Consider the following 15,899-nt stretch of genomic DNA (forward strand, 5'->3'; position numbering starts at 1 on the left):
TTGTTCCAACTGACTATTAGGCGCTAATCATCACGAGTACCCCAAATATTACGCATTTGAGTGGGACCTCTAGTTTTTTTTTTTTGTCCACTAGCACCATCTAGTTATAAAAAATAAATAAATAATAATACTAATAATAAATTATATACGAAGAAATAATATGACATTTTTATAAGGTTTGACCTTGCATACCTGCACTATCATTGGGCTGACTAGAGTTTGGCTAAATCTTAGATGGAGTTGACTCACTAAACTCACCAACATTGCCTGAGCGAAACTGAAGATATGGGTCCATAGGCTATTCAATTTATAGATGAATCATAGTATGATTCAAGCAAAAAAGACAAATCAAATTGTAAACTTACAATGATCCAAATAAGTTATTTGTAAATGAACAAAATACTTGAAGAAAATTAACAAAGAAAAATTGTGTATTAACCTTTATTGCGTTGCTATCTTGATAGTGACTAAATGTAACATATAGTGAATAAATATTTTGTAGCCACATATGAAAATCACATAGTTAAATTAAAAATGCACTATTCATTCTTCAAACAATCAATTAAATTAACAAAAACAATGATAAAGAAAGAGAGCAAAATGAGACTATAGAATTGTTTTCAAATATAAATAACTAGCAATGTTGACCATATCAAACAGTCTCATAAGATCTAATTCTTCCTTATCTCCATCATCATAAACATCATTGTCCCTCAACACTTGAGAAAGTGGTGCATCTACAATTGCAACAGACATGTCTGTCCTAACCAAATCAAAATTATTGTCCCCATCACCACTTTGTGTATTGCATACAACACTCTGCAAGTATGCCTCCACATTGTCCACAGAAGACCCCGCATTCATATCATAAAAATCTCTCGAATTTATCTTGATAGCAACTTACCAATCTTTGTGTTTGAGGTCTTTTGCATACATTACCTGTTCTTCTTGAGAAGCCAACACAAAAGGCTCAGCATCTTTCATTAATCATGCAAAGTTGACTAGTGTGCAATCTTTATTTTGTCTTTTCCCTGATCGTGACACCCATTCACCTTAAAGTACACAACCCTCTTCCCAAACAAATAATCTAACTCAATTATATCTATTAACACACCATTAAATGTAACATCTCCAAAGACAGGATTTCCATCTCTACCACTTGCAAAGCTTCATGTTTTTGCCGTGACAATAATCCCACTATTTTGAGTTTTTCTCTTTCGCTCGATCTCCTTAGTATGGAACCTAAAACCATTTATCAAGTATCACTTATATTTTGTGAAAATTCTATTTGGACCATGAGCCAAACATCTAAGCTCTTTAGTTATTTGACTATCCCTTACATTATGCAATTCCTCAACCTGTTTTTAGACAATTGATGACATAACTTCTATAAGTGTGGAATGAAATTAAAGTTAATATCAAGTCAAATTTTAAGGAACTTCAAAACACTGCTTACATGTTTATCAAACCATGTTGGAAATGTTTCACTATGAATGCGATCAATGGCCATTTCACGAAAACGTGGATTTTGTATGGCAACAAGTCTATAGTGTTGTCTATATGCCATATAAAAGATTTGTGAGAGCGTGGAAAATTAATAATAATAATAATAATTGATTATAGATGTGGAGTGTCTTACTTAATAAATTTGTTGATTGTCTCACAATTAAATAGCACATATCAATGTGCCTTTTCTTTTGTGCTATCATCCATTTTGTCTATCATGCCCTTGCCTAATGGTCGGCCAGGCATTGAAAAAATAGATAATCCTTCTGTACCATTACCCCCCTCATCATAATTTCAAGACATCCAGTTGAACCATGTCTCAACACCTTCCATATACCTCAAGCAAAATGTTAAGCATTCATTTGCAAGGTATCCTTTTGCCATACTACCCTCTAGTCGACTTCTATTTCGCATATATGACTTTTATCTACTCAAGTACCTATGTTTTGGTAAGTTCAAAAAACAAAATCTTAAATGATGTTCGATAATAACAGAAGTAAAATATCATAATGATGGTAAAGAAATATGTAATTTAATATAAACTTTACCTCTCAATAGAATACATCCAACAATAGTGCACAGGTCCTGCTAATCTAGCCTTAGATGCTAAGTGAACCACCAAATGCACCATAATATCAAAAAAGTTAAGGGGAAATATTTTTTCAAATTTACAAAGTGTTATTGGAATTTGCCTTTCAAGACCCATAAAGTCTTGTGCCAAACCAACTTTAGAACATAACTCTCAAAAGAAATTACTCAGCTTAATCAAAGGTGAAGTCACGTATGAACTCAACATTCCTCGAATTGCTAAAGGGAGTAATTGTTGCATCAAAATATGACAATCATGACTTTTAAGTCCAAAGATTCTACGTTGCTTTAAGTCGATGCATTGTGAAATATTCGTTGCATAATCATCAAGAACTTTAACAGTCTTTAAAATTTTACAAAAAGCATCTTTTTCTTGTTTCTTTAATGAGAAACAAGGAGGAAATATGGTTTTATTTCCTGTATTTTCTTTTGGATGGAGTTCAGGCCTTATACCTTGAAGTTTCAAGTCAAGACGTGCATTTAGATTATCCTTTGTCTTCCCCTCTAAATTCAGTAGTGTTCCAAACACGCTCTTGCATACATTTTTCTCAATGTGCATCACATCAAAATTGTGACGCACTAGATTATCCTTCCAACGTGCTAATTCAAAGAATATGCTTCTTTTCTTCCAATTATATAGTAATCCTGGATTAGTACTCATCTTTCCATAAGTGATATAGAAGCCATGTAACATATCCAATACCATAGAACCAATTAAAGGATTAGGTCCAATTCTTTTTCTTTCGTACCATCAAAAAATCGCTCTTCATCTCGAAATGCATGACGTTTGTCCAAGAATCGACGATGACCCATGTAACAATGTTTTCGGCCATGCTTTAATCACTGGAAGCATGTGTCTTTGTGGCATGAAGGGCATGCATACTTCCCCTTAGTACTCTACCCTAACAAATAAGCATAAGCAGGGAAGTCGCTAATAGTCCACATTAATGCTGCACGTAATTGGAAATTTTGTTTAATTGATACATCATATGTCTCTACTCCATCCACCCATAATTCCTTTAATTCATCTATTAAAGGTTGCAAATATACATCAATATTATTTCCAAGTGCACTACGACTAGGGATAATCAATGATAATAGAAAATTGGTCTGCTTCATACACATCCATGGAGGCAAATTATATGGTATAAAAATTACAAGCCAGGTGCTATACGTGTTGCTCAATGTTCTGAAAGGGTTCACACCATCAGACGCCAAACCAAGTCTGACATTTCTACAATCTGCTACAAAATCAGGATGTAGGTGGTCAAAAGTCATCCAAGCTGGAGAATCAGCAGGATGTCTCATACAACCATCATTAGTGTGACCTTCTTTATGCCACTTCATGGATGATGTTGTTTTAGATGACATGAATAAGCTTTGTAGCCTTGGTATCAAAGGAAAGTAATGTAGAACCTTAGAAGGTGTTTTATAGCTACCTTTTTTAGAGGATGCCTCGTTGCCTGAATCATTTTGGTCTGTTACATATCTAGATGTATGGCAAACATAACATTCAGAATCGGTTTTGTGCTCATTCCTATACAACATGCAATCATTGGGACGTGCATGGATCTTCTCATAACTAAGTCCTAACTCCATAACTATCTGCTCAACTTCATAAATAGTATTAGGTGGTGTTACACCCTCTGGGAATGCCTCCTTCAATAACTCTAATAACATAGTGAACAAATTATTACTCCATCCGCCTAAATTCTTGATATGAAATAACTGAAGGATGAATGAGAGCTTTGTAAAATGCCTACATTGTGGATAAAGCTCCTTTTGTCCATCATGTATCAACTTGTAGAACTTCTTTGCTTGTGGGTTTGGTTTATCTCCCAGATCTTCAGGGTTGTCTCCATCGACTCTGTCATCGTCATTTGAGATTCCAAATGCCTCCCGTACTAATCCATGTATATCAATATTTAATTATGGCCCATTCTGCATGTGTATATCAAGACCTGTTGTAGCAATAGATGATGCTTCACCATGTAAAACCCATTTAGTGTAACCCTTTGTGAAGCCATCACATACTAAGTGATCATATGCAACTGATCGAGTGACGGGAAGTGTAAGTCCACACTTGATGCATGGACATATGATCTTATCCTCATAACTTGCATTAGTAAATGCAAAATCGAGAAACATGTCAACTCCTTTCTGGTATGCATCACTTAATCTTGATCAATACATCCATGTCTTATCCATAAGTAACCAATCTCGATTAAACAAGTGTCCAAAGCGTTTCTAGAACATTAAAATATGCATATATCAATAACAAGTATTTGTAAGTTATGATTGACAAAAACAACTACACTTGATTTTGTAAGAACTATAAGATACTAACAACAATGAAGAACATAACATATTCAATATATTGGTGCATGAGTATAAGGCAACTCATGTCAAGAGAAAACATGTAAAAGAATTTAAGGATTACACAATCAATGCAATATCATTATTTCAATAGCAATTCATATGGTGGTGGAGATTTAGGAATGTGAAGAAAGCATTGTACAAAACATATGTTTTAATTGGCAAGCAAGCTATGTTTAACACTTTGATGATTTAGCAGATGAGATAATACTCATGTTGTGAGGGGACATGAACCAATGTCAAGGTTAATTATGTAACATTTTCCAAAATCTTTATTAAAAGTCAAAAGGAGAGACTGTTTTATTAATTTTATAAAATTTGATCTCAAATCTCTTTATTTGAAATCCATCTATCCAAACAGAATCTAAGGTCTCCATCTTTCAGTGTTCTGTGTTTTAAGTCCCAGAATATCCATGGTTAGTACATTATGATTCCCCAAATCCAGTAGTTAGTATGCATCATATCTTCCTAAGGTGTTATTTTATTAATTTTTTATATTTTATTATTATTTGGAGAGAGTATAAATATGTATTTAGATAAGCTGGATTCAAAACCTATCAAAGGTATCCTGTATATTCCTAATTTTCATAGCCACAACGGTGATTAAGCATAAGGAGGACAATTTTCTTGGGACACAACTGTTTTGGCATTTTAGGAACAAATGGGAAATGAATTCTTCTTTGTGTTATGCTTTGAATGCTTTTTCTTTCAAATAACAACTTTAAAAGCAACATTTGTGGAATCATATGATTGTTAATTTCTATTTTATTAAACAATGACCCAATAACCACATCAGGTTGATTGTGTTAATCAATGTTGGAATTAGCTAAGTACATCTAGATCTTGTGAAGTAGAGTTTTGCGTAAAAGGCTTTATGAGATCAGATCATAGTTATAGAACCATATATATATATCATGTTTTTTGCAGCTTAATCAACATATACCACAGCAATTTGTCATAAACAAAAATAATTTCCAATTATTCATGAGCTCGTCCAACATTTCAACCAATTAACAGCATAACCAATAAAACATAAATATTACAGCGTTCAGTGACTTCAATCAAAACATAGGGTAGACAGTCTTGACATTCACATATATAAAAATTAAAAAATTAAAAAAAAAAACAACTATCACATAGGATAGACAATCTTGACATTCACATATATTCCAGAAAGGTTTTGTTTACTTAACAATATTCGTGATAAAATCCCTAAACTTAGGTCTTTTAAAATTGGTTTTGGATGTGTCATAAAACATCTTGGTGAGTGCTTGACCTGTCATCTCATTTCTTGTAACTTGTATGTGAACTTTGTTATGATGAATTTAATATAATTAATATTTCTATGCTTTGAGTGGGATAAAACTGATTGATCATAGCTTTTGTTTCCAAAATTTACTATGCAACTGTTTTTCTCTTGCAATTTTATGGACTGTATTCTAATCTAATCATTTCTTCATATTTTGAGGGATGTTTAAGAAAATACTAGTAATGTTCTTTATGGGGTTTATGCAATGGGCTTATCAGGCAACACAGCCACCTCCATCCAGGATATGTGGCTCTGCAGATGATCCTCCTGTTACAGCAACTAGGATAAAACTTAGTGATGGAAGGCATTTGTCCTACAAAGAATATGGTGTCCCAATAGATAAAGCCCATTATAAAATAGTGTATATCCATGGCTTCGACTCTTGCAAACATTACGCTGTAGTTGCCACAAGATTATCTCCTATAATAATACTATTTATTTTGCTTATGTTGTTTCCCTTTTTTTTTGTGGATCTTCATTCTAATCTGATTTATTTGTAGTATTTCTTGATTCGTGGTTGATTTTAACAGGATGTTGCTGAAGGTTTAGGGGTTTACATTGTGTCAAATGTCAGACCTAGTTACAAGGAAAGTGATCCTAATCCAAAACAAACAATGAAGAGCTTGGCTTTGGCAGGAGTAGCACTTATAGCTCCGGTTGTCAACTATTGGTGGCCTGGTTTTCGTGCAAATTTATCTAAAGAAGCCTACTATCAGCAGTTGCCTCAGGACTAGTGGACACTTCGTATTGCTCACTACACTGCATGGCTTACCTACTGGTGGAACACTCCAAAGTGGTTTCGTTCTTTTAGTTTAATAGCTCACAGCTATGTTGTTCTTTCTCCCCAAGACATAGAACTTGTGCCTAGGCTTTTTGCAAACAAGGCATACGAGGTATTAATTCTACTTGCTATTGATTGTTGTTAACGATGGGAAATAGAAGTATGAACTGGTTGTAGCTTGAGAATACAGGATCAGAAGATGTATCAAGTGAGGCATGATGGGGCTATTGATGGGTACTAGTGTATAAAGCAAAGGAGATGTGCAGCTGTTGAGTTAAAACAATACCAGCTGTGGGTAAGTTCTAATCTCTCTATCTAATGCTTGTTCATTCACTTTTTCCCTCTCTAATCTTCTACGACAACAGTGGAATTTGTGCTAACACTAGTCTGGTACGGGCTTCATAATTTAAAATTTAAAGTTTTGGTTAACATTATAGGTGAAACATATAACTTAGATTAGGGTAGAGGCATCAAACCTTCAGATGATATATGATAGTACTTTGTGTCTAAAGGCAGACAGGTCACTACAACATATGTTTGTTAGATTTAGTTACAAAATTTTCTCAAGGAGAAATTCTATGTACATCATTTATGTGTACTTTGTGTCCAAAGGTAGACAGGTCACTACACTCTGTTTCTAAGGTTCTAAAGGAGGAATTTTGTGTACATCATTTCTGTAAGCTAACTTGTTGATCTGATTTAATCAAATTCTTTGCTGTTCTCAGTTGGATTTGGCAGTGATCTAGGTCCAAGCTTATTTCAAATTTGCTCATTTTGTAGGTACATGGATAAGCTTGATATGCAGACTGTGAGTGTGAGAAACCAATATCTGTGGGTTGAGAGTTTTGGGAGGAAAATAAAAATCCATACCCACCTGTCAATGACCACATTGAGTGTATTTGAAATATTCTTGTATACTATATCCTCTTTTCTGTACAGGTACTTGGAGCAGAAGTATTTTGAGTGTTATGAGATTCTACATTGTGGGCCGAATGTAGTGAGCTTTTATAATGTGTGTTGGTGCTATGTTCTGGATGATACTATGGCATCCTTTTCTGTGCATAGTAGATGTTCATACTATCTGTTTTGGACAGGCTTTACTAAACAAAAGAAGCATGGAGATAGGCAAAGTGGCTGCCGGAAAGTGTGGAAGCACTGTGAAGGTAACTGTTTGTCCTCTGCTAGAATCATCAAAATTTGGAAGCGTGGTAACAGGGTGTATGGCTGCTAGAAGCACCATTGGTGTGAAGAAAGTTGTTTTTACTTGATATGTATATATCTGTTTAGAACTTGTGTCAACCTTTCTAGTATCTTTTTGAGGCTACCCTTGAGGGATGTGCAAGGGATGTTATTTTCTGGGAAGACTATTTTTGCTGATATGGTTGTTCATGGTCCACATATTTCTTTAATTCATCCATGAACATTTCAACGTTTTCTTAATCAGTCTGTACCCTATCTGTTAAGGGTGCTGTGTGTTGCATTGAGTTTATACCGGTGAATATCTTGTTGGATGGCTAGTAGTTTTGGTATATGTTCCAGGCTCTTCTACAAATCTTTTGGATGGGTCTGGCATGTTGCTGTCCATTTTTCTTTGGTTTTTTGATATATAGTCTTGGGTAGGGCCTAGGGCATGCCCCTTGTATGTTGTGTAAGCTTTTTGTTTTTAATTTATGACTTACTTACCCCAAAAAAAAAAAAAAAAAAAAAAAAAAAAAAAAAAATCTAGCTCCAGGCAAGGATGTTATATGTTATTTTGTAAGCTAACTGTTGCAGGTTTGGCTAGCCTCTTTTAGGGAAGTGTGTTGAGTGATGAGAGCTATATAGATAGGGAAAGAGTGATCTACAAATCTTTGTGGGTTGTGTGATGTAAGCCCTCAAATGGTTTTCTTATGGTTGAGCAAGCAGGTTGATCTGAATTGTTCTAATTTGTTGCTAATCTCTCTTAGGAATGGTTCTAACTATTTGTTTGAAGCTATGTTGTTAGCTAATTGTATGCAGGTTTGGCTGGCCTCTTTTATAGAGTTTGTTTAGTGATGTGAGCCAAAAATGCTCTTTCTTGATTGAGAATTTTATTTGTGGATTTAATGATATTTTTCATTGTTCATGCTAAAAATGTATCTTCTAATATCGTTATGTACGATACAGTTGCTACGAAGGTATCCTATCAAAGGTATCCAGTATAATCATAGGTTTCATAGCTACCATGGTAATTAAGCATAAGGAGCACAAATCTCTTGGGACACAACTGTTTTGGCATTTTAGGAACAAATGGGAAATGAACAATATTGTGTTATGCTTTGAAAGCTTTTTCTTTCAAATAACAACTTTACATGCAACACTTATGGAATCATATGATTGTTAAGTTCTATTTTATGAAACAATGACCTCATAACCACATCAGGTTGATTGTCTTAATCAATGTTGGAATTAGCTAAGTACATCTAGATCTTGTGAAGTAGAGTTTAGCATAAAAGGCTCTTTGAGATCAGATCATAGTTACAGAACCACATATATATATATATATATCAAGTTTTTTGCAGCTTAATCAACATATACCATAGCAATCTGACATAAACAAAAATAATTTCCAATTATTCATGAGCTCATCCAACATTTCAACAGCATAACCAATAAACATAAATATTATAGAGTTCGGTGACTTCATTCAAAACATAGGGTAGACAGTCTTGACATTTACATATATAAAAAAAATTAAAAAAAAAAAACAACTAACATATCTGTTTTCTCTAGCTAAATTACTTTTTCTCCAATAGCAAAAACAAAAAGAAAGAAAGAACAACATAGCCAAGTGTCAGTTATTTCTCAATAATTTAGGAAAAATAGAGAAGGGGGTGGTGGGGGGGGGGGGAGCAAAGGATTATAATTTCTTCCAATACACTAAATGAACATCAGCTAATGTTAATCGGGAGTGGATAGGACCACAAAGCATTACCAGTTGTGGGTAAGTCCTAATCTCTCTATCTAATGCCATCTAATGCCTGTTCATTCATTTTTTCCCTCTCTTTTTTTTTTTTTTCTTTACCTCCACAAATTCAATATCCTAACATAGCAGCAGCAGAGTTTTCACTTAAAAATTTTGCTGATTATTGCAATTGTTGATTGTAGAGACCCCATTTTTGACCGACCTCTAGACTCGGACGTCATCGTTTGTGCACTCAATGATTGTGCTTGTTTGTGCTCGTTTTGAGCGCCCGAAGTCGTCGGCGGAACACCTTATCTTTGAGCCTCTAAACCTATTTGTTTTGTGCTTGTTTTTTGGGCCAAACCTTGTTGCCTCTTGCCTGAAAGTGGGAGGGACCTTGTCGGCCATTTTTTATCCTTGTCGGCCACTTGTTGCTCTTGTCGGCTACTTAGAGTGGCCGACGACCATTTGTCTCCCTTTTTAGATATTTGTTTGCCAGTTGTGCCAGCTGGTGTTCACTGAAATGCATCACCATACACGTGTATGGAGGGAGGAATACAAGCTTTAAACTTGGTTTTCTGTATATAAGGGGTGCTCTCTCCCATTTTGGGGGGTTAGAAAATTTGGATCAAATTTTTCTCTATCTCTCTCTCTCTTCCTATTTTGTGCTTTGTAGTTAGCTTTCTCTACACTTTTGCACATAGACCCTTGATCAAACTTGACTACCTTGGAGTTAAGGTTCTAGGAGGTATTCTTGGAGCTCTTGAAAGGGTTTTTGCTTGGTTTTGTTGCCTAAAATTGCATTGCACTTCAAGAGGTATAAGACTCATCTTTAGAACTTGTTTTGCATAACCTGTTTTACCTTCTTTTGAACTGTTTTAATGCTGATTTTGGGGTATATAAAAACTCTATTTTAAGGCTTGAAAATGGTGGTTTGGGTCTTTGTGGTCTAGGGGGTTGTTTCCCCCTTTTTGTTCCTTGGTTTGTGAAGCCTTTTGTACCATTTCTTACCACCTTTAAATCAAACTTCTTGGCCCTTTTAACCACTGACAAACAGAGTTATTTCAGTGGTAAAAATCAACTTTTGAAGTCCAAAATTGGAGGGGATAGCTTCCCATCCTTGTGTCTTCCTTGCGTGCCTACGTAGCATCACATGGTACCATGTTTTTGTGGCTTAACTTAGCTTATTTCCAACATGTGTTTGCCTCTGATTTGGAATGTTTTAGCTCTATTTTGGGCTACTTTGGTCATATCAGTTTTGTTTTGCATGGTTGTAGTGCAAATGGCTTCACTTGTTGGGTGTTTTAAGCCTTCAAACAGGATTTGCTTGAGTTGGTTGCATGTTGTAGTGTCTTTTTACATGTAATTTCAGCATATATAGCTCTGCCACATGCTCATTTGTTTCACTCTTTCATTGCTTTTGAGAGTTGCTCTTGAGTCTTGTTTGCAAGCGTAGATAGCTTAATATGTGAGCATATTTTTCTAGCATTTTGTACCTTAATCTCAGCATGTTTTTGCCACTGTTTTGACTGGTCTTAGCTCTATTTTGACTTGGTTTGGTCCCTTGAGGCTTCTATTGTGTGGTTGTGGAGCAATTTCCTTCACTAGCTTAATGTTTTAGGCTTTTAAGCATGAATTACATGAGTTGTTTGCATGTTTTAGTGTCTTTTTGCACTCCATTTCAGCACTAAAATCTTTGTAATCTCCCTCTATTCTTCACTTTTTCATTTGTTTTGAAAGTAGCTTTGAACCCCTTGTTGGCTTGAATGTGAAATTGAGACCCTCATGCCTAATGGTTTAATTCCTTTGAGAGTTCATTACCAACAACATGAGGCCTCTTTCATGCTCAAGGTACTTGTGGTTTAACCCCTCTTTCCATTAGAGGACACTCACCTTTTGGACTAATCGATTAAAGAATGGATTGGTAAGTTAAAATGTGTAAACAAATTGAACAAAGTAAAAAAGGCAGGATAAAGCATCTTTGTGTTGCATTGCATATGTTCAGATCGAGCGTTAATTCGAACATGAGAAAAATGGGACGTTTCATACTCAAAGTGATGAAACGTGTCACTTTTCTTGGTCGCCATTACGCTTGATCATGCATGATAGGGTCGTGGTTTTGTCGAGTCATGTTTTGCATTCATTAACTTGTGCAAGCTTGGCTCCTTAACCATCATGCATTGAAAATGCTTGGTTGATGGTTTGAGGACCGAGAATTACACTCATTTGAGCTTGTGTAATGATAAGGGGAGTAAGAATGCACACAAACCTTGAGAATACACTACTTTGCCTCTGTTTGCTCTCTATTGTAGCAAAAAAAGAAGTTTGGGGCAGGGGTGGCTGACGGCCACTTGCAGTAGCCAACCGGCCACTTGAAGTGGCCGACAGCCACTTTTTGTAGCCAACCGGCCACCAATGAGAAAAGTTGCTCAGTATGCTCCTAAGGTGGAGCAGAGGCATTCTGGGAGTTGGCACAATTTTCAATGATCAAACGAGTGCAAACAAAGGCATTCGATGGCAAGGCAGTGGCATTTTCGGGTGAAGCAACCAAGCATGCATGTGTCCCTCGCCCTCGAGGCCATTTAATTGCTTTAGTTAGCTTAGAATAGCTAGTTAACTTGAGCGTTGTACTCAATTAGTTAGTGTAACTAATTCTTCAATTTTGGTTTGTAATATTTAGCTAGCTTAGAGTAGTTAGTTAATTTATTTCAATTGTTGTAATAATTAGCTTAGAATAGTTAATTAGTTTTGGTTTGTAATAGTTAGCTTAATTAGCGTAGCTAGTTAACTTATTCATTCGGACCCTCATTCGCGAGGGCTTAATGTTGTAATAAGTGTGTGTGTGTGTGTGCATGTCATCCAACCCCACGTATTTCTCCATTTTATTTAACCGCTTTTGATGGTTAGATTAGGGACATGTTTCAATTAGCATACCTTATACTTGCATGTTTGCATCATTCATTTGTATTGCATGCACCGAGGCTCGGCACATCATTCAAACTGCATTGTCAATTTTAATACTTCTTTGAATACGTGTTTCAAAGCATGCTATCAAAGTGTTGCAAATCATATGCCATATTAGTAGCCGAGCCTATTTCATTGCATATTGCATGTGTTGTATTAGACACTTAACATAGTTAGAATCATGCATTTTTCTAACTAGTTTTTGTTTTGGCTCGGAGTACTCGGCAAGTTTTATGCTTTAGCATACTTGCATGAGTGTGATTGCCATAATGCCATGTTTTGCATGCTTGCCATGAGGTTATATGCTTAAATGCTAAACTGTATGAATGCCTGTGAATGAAGGCTTGTTGCTTGAATTGGAACAATTCAACAAATGTGAGTTTTAAGCCCATTCTGCGAAGTGGCAAATCACGTTTTAAGCCCACTTGAGGTGGCAAATCCGCATTTCTAAGCCGACTTGAGGGTGGCAAATTCAAACCATTTTCAAAAGCAAACATGAGTTGAATACGTTCTAATTCCTGCGATTTTAGTCTATACTTACTTGTGTGCGTCACATAATAAAGTTAGCTAATAACCGGAATAAGAACACATGAGATTTATAAAACAACATATCATGATTAGTAGAGGCCGATCTTTTGATCGGACGAGTGGGGGTGCTCATTTTAGGACCTTCCCCTCTCGTACCCAAGTTCCCAAGCTGAGGCAACTTTGGTGATGACGGACATGTGGACTTTGGCACGAGTCAGGGTTTCCTAAATTTTTCAAATACAAAATATTTAGGTGGCGACTCTGTAATCTGGCAAAGCAGTCCAGTTTTGGCATTATTTGATTCAAAAATCAATTTTTCAAAATAATTTACCGGATTTGGACTCTTTGGTGATTATCAGTTTCACATTGCACTTGTGAGACTAGATTCTAAACCGCGAGAGTCCGAATTATGAGGCCTTTCTTTTCAAACCCCTTTTCCAAAAGGCGGGGGCGCCAGAAAAAGGTGAGCCCACACTGATTAATTCTACTTGCTGTTGATTGTTGTTAGCGATGGGAAATACAAGTATGAACTGGTTGTAGCTTGAGAATGCAGGATCAGGAGATGTATCAAGTGTGGCATGATGGGGCTATTGATGGGTACTGGTGTATAAAGCAAAGGAGATGTGCAGCTGCTGAGTGAACTTTTGGGGTGTAGCTGCTGTGTCAAAACACTACCATCACGCATTAGGTACAACACTTGACAGAAATAAAAAAAATAAAAAAAAACAGTAAAAGGCCACAGCAACAACAAAGTCATGCACCCTTCACCTCAAGCAATGTCTGACCTATTGTAGATTATAAACAAAATCATGCAATATGTGATGCACAATTGCTAGACTACTCTTAGCCTAAAATGCTATCCTTGTCGTCACAATATGCACACCTGCTAGATTGCTCTTGTTCCTAAGGTTTAAGTTGGTTTTAGTGAAAACTCTGTTTGATCATGCAAGTAAAAAGGGGCATTTTTTTAGGTAGCATTCTTGTATAGAATTGAAATGAATGACTTATTTTGGATGTCTAATGGAGGCTATTTTATTCCATTTAGAGATTACCATTTCCCTATTTCTTAAAAACTCCAATTTAGAGACTGTTTTTTAGGTTATGAGATTTCTTGAAAACACACTAGGAAAACACCTCTATAAGAGAAGATAATACACTGAAGTACACTCTAGGAAATTTCACAAGCACAAATACACACTTGACCCGACACACTTAACTAGCTAGAGATGCCACTTATACAACAAACACACTGGACACCTATCACTTAAGACCCATAATATTGCTCTTCCTAATACACACCTAAAACACCCTATTACTCACTTATTGTGCTGTGTCTCAATGTTACCAACACAAGAGGATCCCAATGTCCCTTGGACATTTGGGCAGGTACACTTAATCTAGTCATCTGGCACATGTTTTGTCTTAAGGGAATTGTCGACATGCTAAATCCTAAATTTTTTTAAATTAATTTTTTATGCCAATTAACTCTATCCACTGCAATTGGCATTGGTACTTAAATTTGTTAATTAGTGATGACCATTCATCCATGTAATACACACGTAGAAATTCATACTTCTGCAAACGTTTGCCTGCTCCACACGTGCACATACAATAAACACGATTCTTAATATATTTGTTTTTCTACAGTATTTGGCTGCTTATGTTTCTGAATGTATTATGGCTGCTTATGTTTCTGAATCTATTTAGTCATGCCTTCAAGACCATAACTCTAAATTTACATGTAAAATATTTAATCCTTGGAAGATCAATCTTAGTTCAATGCTTAAAATAGAGTGGAATTAATGTCCAGAATTGGTTTCTTCTGTTATAGTATTCTGCATTTTTTCGATGCATCATATTGTGTAGAGAGTTGAGTTAAAGTCTGTATTCTTCTCATGCAATCGGTATTACCATTTTCAAAGTTGTCCATTGATGTAACTAGCTTGTCTATTTGATCTAACAGAGTAATTTCTAAAAAAACAGAGCAACGAAATGCCACAAAACTCACTGAAGCATTTAAACAAACATTTGCAGGGCATTATATAAAATCACAACATAAATACAATAATAGTAAATTAAAACTAGCCTTTTATATTGAAAGATGAAAATTAATAAATTCATGAGTTAAAAGATTAGATTTTCAGATTGTATAAAGTTTTACGCCTAAACCAAGAAGATTATCAATAAGTGAGAAAGATAGAGGTATTGTGTGTGTCTGATGAGGGTGAGAAAGAGAGAAAGAATACCTAATGAACTCTGATCGTAGAAGATAAAAACATAGCAAATTTGTGGTGTAGATGGCAGAGAAGGATTGAATGAAAGACAAAGAATGATAAAAACTTGCTTCATATTTTGGCTTCCGCCTCTTTGACCCGCCAAAATCAAATTTGGTTCACCAATTTCAGGAAAATCAAACTTCCCCAATCTCTATCTCGATCGCCTCTGTGGATTTTGCCTCATCAGATATGGTTTGTTTCCTTCAGTTTCATTATTTCCTTGGTTGTAAAAAAACAAAAAAAATTCCTTGGTTGTAAAAAAAAAAAAAAAAAAGTTTGGCTGAATGAGTGAGGATGCTGGAATGAGTTTGTTCATATTGTAAAGAATAAAAAAATTTAACTTTGGCCCTTATATTTTTTATTAAATCAATTGTAACCTGTAATTTTTAATTTTATATTAATTTGGTCTAATTAATAATACCGTTAGTGTTTTTAATGAAAAATAATTATTGAATTTGTTGAGATTAACTGAACAAGTTGAGCAAATTTATTATTTTACCTCTAAAAGAATGACATAGCTCACTTATATGCATATTTTTCATTAAAAAATGCTAACAATTAGAGTTAATTACACTATTAGTCCCTCTATTTTGGCTATTATGTCATTTTAGTATTTGTAATTTCAATTGAATCGATTTTAACCTTGAA

The 15,899-nt window shown here is 35.2% G+C and overlaps 1 protein-coding gene and 1 pseudogene across 1 annotated transcript; one reads left to right on the top strand and one right to left on the bottom strand.

Annotated features, from left to right (window-relative positions):
* Positions 1–2,991: 2,991 nt before the first annotated feature.
* Positions 2,992–4,242, bottom strand: LOC145796242 (uncharacterized). Its single transcript, XM_082881293.1, has 2 exons — positions 4,056–4,242; positions 2,992–3,998 (listed from the first exon to the last, which is right to left on the bottom strand). The coding sequence occupies exons 1-2, from the start codon at positions 4,240–4,242 to the stop codon at positions 2,992–2,994; spliced, it is 1,194 nt and encodes a 397-aa protein (XP_082737419.1).
* Positions 4,243–5,940: 1,698 nt separating this feature from the next.
* On the top strand, positions 5,941–6,705 carry LOC114263063 (uncharacterized; annotated as a pseudogene).
* The last annotated feature ends 9,194 nt before the right edge of the window (positions 6,706–15,899 follow it).

This window comes from Camellia sinensis, chromosome 7 (assembly GCF_055761805.1).
Source record: "Camellia sinensis isolate YWXY chromosome 7, ASM5576180v1, whole genome shotgun sequence".
Classification (NCBI taxonomy): domain Eukaryota; kingdom Viridiplantae; phylum Streptophyta; class Magnoliopsida; order Ericales; family Theaceae; genus Camellia; species Camellia sinensis.

Coding starts and splice junctions, on each gene's coding strand:
- LOC145796242 (XM_082881293.1), bottom strand. CDS start 4,242: ATGTTTCTCGATTTTGCATTTACTAATGCAAGTTATGAGGATAAGATC. Junction 3,999..4,055: donor ATCATCTATTGCTACAACAG/GTCTTGATATAC, acceptor TACATGGATTAG/TACGGGAGGCATTTGGAATC.